This window comes from Amphiura filiformis, chromosome 18 (assembly GCF_039555335.1).
Source record: "Amphiura filiformis chromosome 18, Afil_fr2py, whole genome shotgun sequence".
Taxonomy (NCBI): Eukaryota; Metazoa; Echinodermata; class Ophiuroidea; order Amphilepidida; family Amphiuridae; genus Amphiura; species Amphiura filiformis.
Window position 1 is genome coordinate 31,373,600 of NC_092645.1, and position 13,987 is coordinate 31,387,586.

General features: G+C 38.1%; 1 protein-coding gene across 1 annotated transcript in view; it reads right to left on the reverse strand.

Moving 5' to 3' along the window:
- The window catches only part of LOC140140114 (scavenger receptor cysteine-rich domain superfamily protein-like), a 79,141-nt gene that overhangs the window by 23,672 nt on the left and 41,482 nt on the right, over nt 1–13,987 (reverse strand). Inside the window, 4 exon segments of the mRNA XM_072161943.1 lie at nt 1,917–2,079; nt 4,334–4,482; nt 5,440–5,551; nt 9,903–10,117. Coding sequence (XP_072018044.1) covers nt 1,917–2,079; nt 4,334–4,482; nt 5,440–5,551; nt 9,903–10,117 — 639 coding nt within the window.

A 13,987-nucleotide genomic window follows, 5' to 3' on the forward strand; every position in this document is an offset into this window, starting at 1 on the left:
AAACGTACGGATGTATGCACCGAAAGGCAATCCTCCGAGAGACTTTGCTTTTAACGTTCCACATGACAAACGCAAAGTTAGTGTTCTCGCAGCCGTCACATGAAACAACCGGTTGATAGGACCGATATTCGTTGACCAGAACATAAATGGAAAGCGTTTATACCTCGACATAATCAATGATCAACTAGAGCCCCAACTGGTCCAAATATTTGGACATCAAGCGAAACAGGGCCATCCGAGGGCGTGGTTCTTTCAAGACAGAGCGCCAGCCCACCGTCTTATCGCTGTTAGAGACAGATTGCAGGAGTTGTTTCCGCATCGTGTTGTCGGCCTTGGACATCATGTGGACTGGCCTCCGAGGAGTCCTGATCTGACACCTTTGGACTTCTGGCTTTGGGGTGATGTCAAGGCGTCTGTGTATGCCGCAGGTCCGCCAAGGAATTTGCGGGAGCTGAGGAGGCGTATTACAGATGCGTTCACAAGGATGTGACGCACCAGGGTTACTTCAAGAGCAGTTCACCATATATACGATCGATGCGATGATTTGTATTCATGAGCAAGGAGGCCACGTTGAAGGACGATAAGAACACTTTAAAGACAGAAGCATTTTCACTGTGGCATGCATAAATACGTGACTTTATGGAACCATGATAAGCAGTAATGAAGAACAGAACTATTTTTATCAGAGTCAAATATGATTTTACTTGTATTCTTACTTTTCTAGTGCAATATTTTTAATTTCATGACAATTTGAGACAAATAACTCCTTTCCATTGAAGCACTGCTACGGTTTACATGTGTCTATATGAAGAAATAATTTCCGAAGAGAAGGAGAGACATTCCTGACACCTATTTATAAATTTATCTTGTTATATCTCTTTATAAGATTTATGTTATAGTGCAATAACCATCATGAAGACTCGGGTATAAAATTATGCACATTATCTAGAATGCGACTGCAAACAAACGTTAACTGCGCAGATTATTTAAAGCTACTGTTACATATATTCTGTTCAAGTGGAAGGCTACATATTCTGTTTGAAAAAGAAATATTTATTTAAATATGGTTAATTTACAAGAGAAATATTGACAGAACTTTCATGCGTACTGTTATTTTTCTTCCTTTGTTCCTAATCCATTGTGGTGTGAACCAGCGACCACCATATATCGTGTGATCATCCGCTCCATTTGACTTATGTGTGTGCAAAGTGGTTTTTGACCCCCTTGCTTCAAATGGCCGCCATTTTGTAATTAGACCATGGATGTTAATGCCCTTTTCAGCAATGACAGTCCAGACATAGAGGTTTACAAATATGTTCAACTTATTTCAATATGTGTTTGCACTTTTGAGAAATAAGCCATCAAAAAAGTGTGAACTTTTTAATGGCCCACCCTGTACACAGAAAGACCACCCAAAGGTCACTTTTCCAGACATCCTGTCTAGACGCTGTAATGTCAGCGCCCATCTGGTCACGTGAGCATTAAATTAAGTGCCTTTATTTAAATGCCCTGAGACAACTGCCAAAAGAGTGAAAAGAATGAAAGTCACTCCAAAAGAGAGAAGACCACTCCTAAAAGAGTGAAAACCACTCCCAAAAGAGTGAAAACCACTCCCAAAAGAGTGAAAACCACTCCTATGTCAACATTTGACTCATTTTGCTTGATCGCATCACAAATGTGTGATTTCCAATCATTTGTAGAGTCAAAATTTCTTTGTGGGCCCATGCAGCTTAAATGAATAGAGTCGCCCACACGATATGCATTGAGGACATAGCCCTGGAGTTTAAATTATTGGAACTGTCTCTGAGCAGGTTTTCTATGTACTCTATCATTACTTTTGTCTCCTCTCCTTTTTAGAGAGTGACCCACCCCCTCTGGACCACCCTGCTACACCACCCAACAGATAACCCCCATACCTTGACATGTAGCCTTAGCAAATCCAGAATCACCACAATCTGATCTCCTCTGTGGATAAGTATCATGACGGCATTCTTGTAAAGAAGTTTCATTGCCTGTACATTGTATGTTGCCTATAATAGGTGGGTTACCAGTTGCTGTACCTGTTGCCTGTGCTGCACTCTGTTTGCATAATAAAAAAGAAAATGAGATGAATTATATTCAAATTAGGAACAAAACACAAATGGGACAGCGGTTGTGTTGTCAACTTAGGCTAAACAAAAAAATTGTCTCAAAGCTTACGCCCGCGTTTGTTTTTCTTTATAGCGTGTCTATGTCAACTGAAATAGCAAATTAATTTTGTATTGCAATTTTTTTTAGTTTTTTGCCTTAAATCATGAAATTCTGAGAAACATTTGGATGAAAAGTTACTTGATTCGGTACCCACATTGTTTAGGTATAAAACAATTCATATTTGTACTTCAATTCTGTAAATCAACCACAATATTATGCTGTGTACTTTTGAACACTTGAAAATAACATCTTAATTCAAAATTAAGTTTGAAACCTTAAAAAATAAATGCATTCACATTCATTTTTGAAACTGTTATGGGCTGAGACAATTTTTATGTTTAGCCTTATAGTAGTAGAACATATTTTAGTTGTTGGAGATCATTTCAAGGGTTGAAAGCCAGAAAGCCATAACTCACAAAGCATTCCTTTGTGAGTTATGACTATCTGCTGGTTCTTAACTCTCGATTTAGAGAAAGGTGGAACATGACTTTGGACTAATGAGATAACTAAGGTTAATGTGTGGGTTGTGTTCTACCTTAAACTGTTATAAAAATGTTTGATGTTAGTTGGAAATGTGCAAACAAAGGTGTGTGCTCCTCACAAGGCAATCTCATAAGCCCCCAAACCACCATTGGGGGGTCAAACCCACATCCTTTTCATTTTCCCCCACACTTTTCCACAAGACACCCTTTTTATCAGAAATTGAACCCCACCTTTTTGTGACCAAAGCTAGTTATCAAATTCAGAAGACTGAATATTGCAAATTTCATAGTCACTTCCAGGTTCATTTATCACTACCTGCACCATCATTGTCCATTTCAGAATCCAAATTGACAGTATTTATCCTCATCTAACAAACTCTCATGATTTTCTTCTTCATTATGAAACATTTGCGACATTATTGGCCCAACTACTGAATTACTGCAGCTGCAATAATCTTACAAAAAATATGATCTTTGCCATTGGATTGTGTATCGTAAAGCATGTGTAATGAAAGTTTTGACAAATAGATGTGAAATATGCAGTAGGCCGACATCCTGAATCATTGTAATACATTCAGTATGTGAACAGGAATGTCTTTTATTTGAGAAATATTCACCAGTATCAACACAGCCTTTGTGGCTCTGCCCGTTACACTTCTAGTGTGGAGCGAGCAGGTCAATGCCGCTATGTAGAGACTGATTAATCATGTCCATTTATAAATTTGTCAATCATAGATTCTACAATGGGTGACGTCATACGAATTAAAAACATCAGCAAATTAATTTCTGAAATTTTCATTCAAAATTTACACTGAAAATAGGAATGTTTTTGAAGAGATCATCAAAGTACTTTATTATAATATGATTTTTGTCAAATTGGTAGCTCTACCCACACGCTTTAAATATCGCTCCCATGCTTTTTAAAGACCTACCCATTATACCGCAAAATTTTAACCCTACCCATTTTACCGATACCATGTTGTAGTAAACATGCTGGACAAACAGTACAAACAAACCCACACCAAAAAAAAGTTAAAATACTACACATTAAAGAGGAAGCCCCGCTTGGCCAGTTCTTCTGTGAAGAACTGACTTACACCTGTTACTTTGATGATAGACAGAACAGAATTTACATGGATACATTTTAACCTTGACTAATTCCCTAAGGAACTTAGACCAAAAGTGGGGCTTCATCTTTAAGGGCGCCGATCTGCACCAACCAACGATTTCACACACAATCGGCCAATCAGATTATTGGTCTGTTGCTATGATTGTCAGACGATTGATTCAGCCAATCAGAACCCCACTTCTGTGTTTACGCTCTGCACGCTCTCAAAATGTAAACAAGTGCCGTTCTTCTCTGACAAAAATTTTAAGCATGATATAGACAAATCCAACGAGCCAAGTCATGGTCAGGATTTGGTCGGCCATCTTTGGGTCCCCGCAACACCAAAAAGCTGCTTAAAATCAATGTTAGATTCTTTTGTGTTGTAAACTGTCATCATTCTTTTGTCTACGTGTAACACGGGTGATAGAATGCAGTTTAAATTACCCTCCAAGGCCGCATTATTTCACATTTTAGGTGAGATTGAGCTGACGGACCCAACTTTGGCAGCCATTAAGGTATATGAATGCGTGAAATTGGATTCGTCTATACTTACATCTAATGGGTAATTTCCAAGTTGTCTACATGCAACCTGAGCGTCTTTTCTGTCCCATTTATCACCGCACACACGCCCCCATTCACCATTATTATAAACCTCTACAAAGCCATCAATATGCGAGTCACCGTCTGTTAGTTTCACTGAAGCTGTATTTAATGAAATAAACGATTAAAAAAGAGTGTCAAATAAGAAATCAGTACTCCATGTGGTATATGCATAGCAAAATATTATTCTTGGCGATTCAGTGACGTCTTGCATCAATGCAGCATCTGAAACTCTCTCCATGTGGCGGGTGTCACTGCAGCCGACAAGTTTCATTTTTTCTTTGCAATTCAGAAATTTCAAAATTATAAATTGTCATGACCAAACTTGAAATCAGCATGAAAAATGCATTAAAATGAGTACAAACAAACCTAGTATTGATTCAGTGGTTCTTAAGATAGCTTGCACTTTTTATGTTGAATCCTACGGCCAACACACAGAGCGTTAAATGAATGCCCACCACTTTGGGCAAACCCTTGCAAAAACCTACACAAAAATCTTACTTATAGCCTAGATCAAATTATGATCATAACCAAGGCCAAGATAGCTGTGATTGATTGATTGCTTGATTGCTTGATTGATCAATTGACTTCTTAACTGATTGGTTGATTGAGCTTAAATCAATATCAACTGTACCAAGTAGATAATATTTTATTTTCATAGCATGGAATAAATGTTTAGCACATTCTTATAAAGTGTCGCACAAAAGTGGCCCAAAATGACATCAACCAATAACCATGGCAACATTCTAAACAAAGGAATAATTTACTCTGTACCTCCTATTCTTAATCAAACTTAGTTATGAGTAAATTATTAGAAATATTAATTTTACACTGAAAAGGTGTAACTCAAAATTTTGCTCATTTCAACACCAAATTTGATCGTTTGAAATATTATAACCTCCCTACTGGCTTGTGGAAATAGACATGCCATCTTTCACACAGATATAGATGTGGAGAGAAAATTACACAAAACAAAATAGATTGTTTTGTTTCCTATTAACTCAGCCCTTCATATTTTAAATATGATTGACATGCCCTATGTTAAGGTGTAATACTTACGAGCACATTTGACTCCAGCTAAGTTTTCTCCTCGACAACTGACATCATTAAATTTGCCCCAGCCATCATGACCGCATTGCTCCAGTGTGTCCTCATTACCACCACATCGGACCTATTATTAGTATCAAACAAAATTCATAATATGGCTTGAATGTTGGTGATTTCTATATACCGTATTCACTCGATAGTTAGCACATGTGCTTACTATCGAGGGCTTTTGAAAACGTGCAAAAACGAAAAAAAATGAACAGCGCCATCCACAAAAGTGACAAAAGTGTAAAGGGTTTTGAGCAAATCATCGATACACATAGCTATATCTGAACAATTAAACCTACAAATTTGTGTGTTAACTACATTAGCTCAGTTGGTAAAGCGACAGAATTTGAATCATCTTAAGAAGAAGCGAACTGAGCAGGAGTTCGAGGCTCGTTATAAACTTTTCCGTTGATTAATTTTTATTTTGGGGTTTGAGCTTTTCTTGATAAATTTAATCTTTTTTTGCTTTGTTTTTCATTTTGTTTCTTTATTGTTTCTTATTTGCTTTATTTTGTTTTGTTTTTCCTTTTCTTTTCTTTTTCTTCTTTCTTTTTTTGTTCTATTCATACTGGGGTCATGGGCTATTTATTCAACAATGTAGTTGGGTATGCCCTCAATGTTAAAATGAGGTGGTCATGGTCCTCTTTGCCATTACACGCTACAGAAATTCCATATTTTCAAAGGCTCTGATGATGGTTCCTTCTATCAAATGACTATCATTGAAGACTGAGTTCCGCAGTCTATTTCAAAATACTGACTTGTTTTTACATCAAGAAGGACACAATAACTGCGACTTAAACGTGTTATGGACATGCTTTTTAACCGCAAAGAAATCTTTTGCATTTTATAATTTTAACCTTATCCATTATACTTTTATGATTTTGTGACAATACGAAAAATTAAAAAAACAAAGAGCGTGTTTATAGTGAGCCAGATTATGCGGTATTTAGCTGGACTGCCACGCAGTCTATATTTGTTTATGTTTTACTAACCATTGCAAATCTAGACTGCGCGGTAGTTTAACTAAATAACGGAAAGATTGTCTCACTATAAACACGCTCATTGTGTAACATGTAAAATCCCGCTGCGATTCAATTGTGCCTGTTACATTGTGTGCTTTATTGAATCATGGACCTTGTATAGAGGCCCTGCATGAAATTATCGATTGGCTCCAGACAAAGGATTTGAACCGGTGTCCTTCACCGTAGTTATAGCGGAGTGCAGTCCATTCAATCAAATGTTGTCATCAACCTATTTGATCGTAGTGCAGGGTTATGTGTCACGGTAGATTGCAATCATGCTTTTATTGAATGCATTTGAGTAGTCCGCCATATTTACGGGATGATACGTCACATGCAAGGCCTCTATATGGAGGGACTGTAAACAGCTTCCACCCATTGTACCATGCGAGTTGCTGGTTTACAAATTATCCTCAGTTGAGCAAGCATGAATAAATAGACCCTGGTACGAATCCAAGCACAGTTACAACACAGCGCGTGGCTTGTCTTGTACATTTGCGAAATGAGCCTACATGTTTGCCTATAATGACAGACTCTAGAAATGCCAACATAAATCTTCAAAGAACATCATCTTAAGAATTATTTTAGTATCGAAATCAGTAGGAATACCAAGCGTACGGTGTACACATTCCAGAAAAAATATAATTTTGTTTGTTCTAGCATTCTGTATCTCCACAAAATTATCACATTTTATCTTCAAAATCCTATGTAAATGATTTTCCATGCTACACAGAAATTGTGTTCGACAAAGGATAGACATTTTACACAATTTTACATAACTTAAAAAAGATATTGGAATATTTTGATGTTTTTTTATATTTAGTAGGGCAACATGAGTAAATAATAAAATTCAAACATAGCGCACTCGGCGCAACTCGCATACTAATCGAAGGTCGAAAAAGATAATCTGATAACAATAGCTTGACAATAGCTATCAATAATCTGTTTCCAGTCCCTAATTACCAAAATTACCTAATGGCCAAAAATACGCCAACAATGACATAACAGCAAGCCAAAGACGAATTCTGATCACCAAGTGGGTTGGAGAAGTATGGAAGGTCATTACAATGAAGGGAACCAGACATAGACCTACTGTACATATTTCGATGAGCATAGCATTGGTGTCGTATGACCTTTGACATGCATGCATTCTTTTGTCGAGAGTGACATTGTCTTTCAATTCGTGCCGAGTGTCCTTGTCAGACTTGACTATGCATCAGTGGTCATGAAAGGATTCAATTAACCTCTGCCCCAGTAATCCCAAGCAATTGTCTGAAATTGCTCCTCGGAGATGTATCATGATAGTCATATAACGACCAAAAGATAAATGACTGACTATCATTGAGGACTAAGTTCCATGCAGTCTAGGTGAAGCTGAGTCCTATCAAAATCAAACAGGAAACAATTTCGTGCCTAATTTTAACACGGGATTTTTTTCAAATGTATATCCAAGAACTATGTTTATATTCAACATTTTTATTAAACAAAAAAAAAAAAAAAAAAGTTTTTTTATTTGACCGAGAATTATCAAAGCAAAAACGCGTATTTCTGAATTGTTCTGAGTTCAACATGTATCGACCGACTTTTAGCACGACTATGCGTAACAATTCGCATTGGGAAATGTTACGTGTAATCCGATTATCACTGTCAGCTGGATCACGCTTTTGAGTTCTGCACCACGATCGATATGATCGCAACACAAAGTCTATGGCATTCAACGCCATTTATTGTTCTATTGTGTCCCAGCAGCTATGTCTGCCATTGAGGTGTAGCATGCATGGGTGTAGAAATGCATGGAATTGGATGTATGGGGTGAAATTTTAAAGTTGATCCAATTCAGCATCGAAGTGGTTACGTAATTCTCTTGGTTACCGGATCACGCTATTTTGATATGCCTTCAAGTGCCATATACTTTGTGTGGTGATTGTTTCGATCGTGGTTCATAACTCAAGCGCGTGATCCCGTTGACATAGTAACATTACGTAACTTCGATACTGAATTATTCGCCAGCGAAGTGTTACGTGTAATCCGATTATCACTTTGTCTATTAGAACGAAATGAGCGTATTTATTTGCCTTCAAAAAGGTGCGTGATCCAGTTACCAAGGAGTTATGTAACCACTCCACTTTTAATCCAACTGATCTCTAATTGTTCCTTTGGTAAAAAATAAATAAATAAATAAATAAATAAAAAGCCCACAAAAAAAACCTTCAAGAATTGTCAAATGTAGGCCTATATTCGTAGTTTAAAAAAGAACCTGTAAAACAAACATGGCAGAAAAAAAAAATCTAAATAGTGAAATACTGAACAGATTTGAACTTCATCGAGTCTCGAAGTCCGGCGTTTTCCAAACTGAGCTAATGGGGTTCAGACATACATTTGCAGGTTGAATTGTTCAGTATATAGGTATGTTTTGAATAAATAACCCATGACCCCAGTATGAATAGAACAAAAAAGAAAGAAAGGAGAAAAAGAAAAGAAAAGAAAAAACAAAACAAAATAATGCAAATAAAAACTATAAAGAAACAAAATGAAAAACAAAGATTAAATTTATCAAGAAAAGCTCAAACCCCAAAATAAAAATAAGGCAACGGAAAAGTTTATAACGAGCCTCGAACTCCTGCTCAGTTCGCTCTTCTTAAGATGATTCAAAGTCCGTCGCTTTACCAACTGAGCTAATGTAGTTAACACACACATTTGTAGGTTTAATTGTTCGTATATAGCTGTGTGTATCGATGATTTGCTCAAAACCCTTTACACTTTTGTCACTTTTGTGGATGGCGCTGTTCATTTTTTTCGTTTTTGCACGTTTTCAAAAGCCCTCGATAGAAGGCACATGTGCTAACTATCGAGTGAATACGGTATGGCACAAAAATGCTGTAACAAAAAAGAAGTCTGTTTGTTTACTATGAGTTTGAATTACCAAAGCTAATATTAAAAAATTTTGTTTTCAGAAATTTTATGAAAAAAAAAGTTAAAACAGTATCTCTTTTTGTCCTTACCTAAAGCACATCTAAAGGCTTACCAACTTTGAACAACGTGGGTCACTTGTAAACAGGGTAAATACATGATTTTGAGTTTTTTGCATTTTTTCATGGTAGCTGGGCTGAGCGCAGTGGTGGCGCCAGGATTTTTTTTTCGGGGGAGATTGAGGGGCAAAGTGAATTTCGGGGGAATCAACAAATTTTGCATAAAATTGCTGCAAAAAGTGGAAATTTTCGCAATTTGGGGTTTTTGCTGGGGGGCAAGAGTTTTACTGGGGGGCATTTTCCCCCCATGCCCCCCACTGGCTGAGTGCAAAATGTGCCAAAATTAATATTCTACGAAAATATCCACTTCTACAGGATTTACATCTTCCTTTCAAGCAAGAAACAATAAATAAATAAATATCTAGACTTTTTATCTTACATTGTTCATCATAATTGGCATCTGTGGTCCTAATCCTATTGGTGTGAACTGTGACCCCGTCGTTGCTTCAACCGCTGCGTAATTACCCAACTGTTTGCAGACCACCACTGCATCATAGAAATCCCAGCCCTGGTCGCATACCAAGCCGTATGAGCCGTTGAAGATTTCTACCCTTCCTTCTAATGGACTCATTCCATTACGTAATCTGATAGGCCCTGAAAATAGCAAATGGGTGAAATTTAGATGTGTCTAAAACCGTACATATATGAAGAAAGATGCGAAAGCCGATAAATGCTATTTTCAAACATTTTGGATTAAAGCCACCAACTAATGCGCTATTCGCCGATTGCATGGTCACCTCAAAACGAGGCGGCCCACAAATGCAAATGCAAAGAAATAAAAGCAGAATCAAGGAAATCCCCGATTCATATATGTGAGTGGACACTACGAATGAGCCGTAAACTCTGCAAATTGTATTCTGAGTTACAGTGTAAAATCTGCTTGAAGGTCGTATTCATAGGTATCTCAATTCCGTGCAACAAGTATCTCATCAAACACTGTTTAAACCAATCAATAATCATATTGCTGAAGAGGATAATAAGCTTCTACCTATTTCTATAGAATCCTTAAAAAGTTCGTGTCTTTGTTTGCTTTGGCTAAATCCTGTTCATTTCATTTCATTTCATTTCATTTCATTTTATTCGCCAGAAAAACATCATAAAATACATATATTGCACATTTATAAGTACTACATCAAAAACAATTAGATATTTAAAAACAATTAAATATGAGCCCCTTGAATAAGTTCATCAGGACTGTTAGACGACATACCCATGGTAAACCGCTTCACAAGTACAACAATTCACTCCCTCTCCAGGCGTCCCACCCCGATCGGAGGACCCCCTCAGCAACACGACAGAACCAGCAACACCCCCATCTCCTGAGCGCACAGCTCCCCACAGCAACCAGCCACACACATGACTTAGTGGTCATGTCCCTCATAAACAAGTCCGCCATGACAGATCACGCGTCACATCAAAACCAAAGCATCGAATGGATGCTAACGCCAATAACGGTGATGAAGGACACACTCACCAAATCCTGCATATGACCAACCACTGCAAAGTCCATAGCGAGAGTAGGACTGCCGCCAGCCCAACATCACCAATGGCGTCCCCGACCGGAAGATGAGGCGTCCAAACGCGAGCAAACTACCGAACCCCCAAAACAAAATTCACCAATAGTACTACATGTATATAAGCACTACATATGTGTACATCCACATCAAAAACGATGCACCCGTCGGCAGCCACACACGCTCCATTCCACATAAACAGCCAGGGACGAATACCAGACCGTCCCAAGCCTAAGCCGCCCCAAGCCATACCGAAGTCACCTTCAGGAATACAGAAGCGTATTCCCAAACCATGCGACCGTGGGCGACCTGAAGCGACCCCCACCGAGACAAGCCCGGCACCCACCCCCAGCTATCATGCGAAACGAGACACATGCAGCAACCGACAAGCGCACCGCCCCGATATGGATGTACACGTATGGGAATTGAGCAACATGGCCTGCTGGGCAGATAGCACCAACCCCCGGGAGGGTGGGTCGGAGCAACAAATTAACAAAACAGGACGGAAAACAAGAGAACCCTGGCAGGGAAAGCCAAACAGTGACAAAAAGTCAACTTTCAAAGTGGCTAACCGTATGGCTCTCTACAAACACAAAACAACAAAAAGGGCTGAGAGACCCCCCCAGGATGAAGAGCAAAACTCCCACCAGGCCAAGCAGCTCATATGAACATCTAAAAATGTCAATGAAATATTATGTAAAGTTATAAAAATAACAAAAATACAAAAGTACAGAAAGGAAAATTACAGTTATTGCACCCAAAAAGGTAAAAAAGAAATCAGGATTAGTTCTGGACCTGCCAGCTGATTTCATTTAAATGTTTTTTTGTACCTTGTAAAAAACTAGGAAGACTCATCAAGAGTTGGTCCTTGACATAAGAGGGTAAATTGTCAAAATAAACAGGAAATCTATTAAAAACTGTGAATTTAAAACTGTCAGTTCTGGCATATGAATGATGAAACTTGAGAGTGTCTGCATGACGCAAAATAATCTTGATATATTTGAAGGGATCAACATCGTACACACCACAGAGACACTTGGTTACATAGGCAATGGCAAGATATGTGAATCTGTTCTACAGCGAGGCGAGACTAAGTGCTTGGAGGCGCTCATTATAAGACAACTCGCCCATAGGTGCAGGGATACAAGAGCGTGCTAACCGCTTCTGAATATTTTCAAGTTTTTTAAGATGACCAGACTGATGTGGAATCCAAGCTGGGGCCCGTATTCAAGAATGGGGCGGCATAATGTATTGTAAAGCCTAACAAGGATATCAGCATCATTACAGCGAACAAGACGTCTGATGAAACCAAGGAGCCTTGAAGCCCTGGAAGTAATATGCTTAATGTGATCCCCCCATTTCAGATTAGAAGAAATTATAATACCCAAATATTTGTAGCTTTGCACAACACCCAGAGGTGAGTTGAGAATATTATAAGAGGGACTGCGATGCGCAACACCAACTCTCCTACTTATACGCATAACTTTGCATTTATCAGGATTTAAAGACATTTTATTGATTTGACACCAATAAGTAATATTATTAAGATCACCTTGTATGATGTTGATGTCATTTTCAGAACGGATAGGCCTGTAAAGAAGTGTGTCATCCGCATATTGCGGAAGAGAAGATTGCACATAGTTTGGTAAATCCAAAACAAACAAATTAAATAAAAGAGGACCCAAGACCGAGCCTTGGGGACCCCTGATTGAACAGGGATCCATCCGGATGAAGCCCCCTGAATTGGACACACTGAGAAGCGATTCATAAGAAAGGATGAAATCCAATGCCACAAAGGGCCACAAATGCCATAATGGTGCAGCTTTTTTAAAAGAATTTGATGACTCACTTTATCAAAAGCTTTGCTCCAATCAAGAAAAATGACATCTACATCAGGAGGTGATCTTTCATCAAGAATCTGAGCCCAATGATAGCAAACAGAACTGAGAAGAGTGGTACATGACCGACCAGAAACAAAACCATGTTGCTGATGAGAAATCAGGCCAACATTACGCATGTACTTGACCATACGGCCAGTAACCACCCTCTCCAGCAGTTTGCCAACCACAGAACACAATGAGATAGGCCTATAATTTTTAATACTTGAAATATCACCAGCTTTGTGAATTGGCACTACGTTGGCTCTCCTCCAGTCATCAGGAATTCTACCTTCGCTAAGAGATAAATTGAAAATTTCAAGTGGTGGATAACAAAGCATTGTATTTTGCCTAGGTATGTATAACCAACAATTAACAATGAGAGGACATTCCTGAACCTCGTTGACTTGGGGATGATTTGAAATGACTGCCAATTATGACTGTTTGGTATTTATTACCAGAAATGTGGAAAAAGAGACACATGTCGAACCGAAAAAAATTACAATTTTGTTGAAGGAACAGAGTTCATAACAAACCACAACCCCGCTTCTGGATATCATTTAAAGTCAAATGATATACCATTTTAAAGCTTATGGTATATATTTTCTAAACACGAAATAAACCAAAATTGACCGGGGCCAACTTTACGGCTGATTCGTGGTGTCCAGTCACATATGTTCAATTGTAAAACGAAAGATATAAATGCCATAATGACAGTTAAAGTAAATGTTTGTAACAATGAAACACAAATGTTTAAGACATACAAGAACAAAGATCTCAGCAACTCAGGAATAGATCACTTATCATATTATTCCCCAACCTGATTTCTTTCTCAAAATATTCTTTCTTCACCACTTTCATCAGAAAAAATAAGAATTTTAAAGCAAATAAAAAAGGAAAAGGGTAGCAAAGTACAAAAGCTCTTGAGATAATGGCAGGAAAAAAAACAGCAAATAAAGATACAAAACCATAATCAGTCTAAATTCATAGGTAAATTTTCAAGGGAAAATTTTCTGGACACATGACACCCATGGGCGCAGACATATGTGACATGATCTGGTCCATGGGGCCAA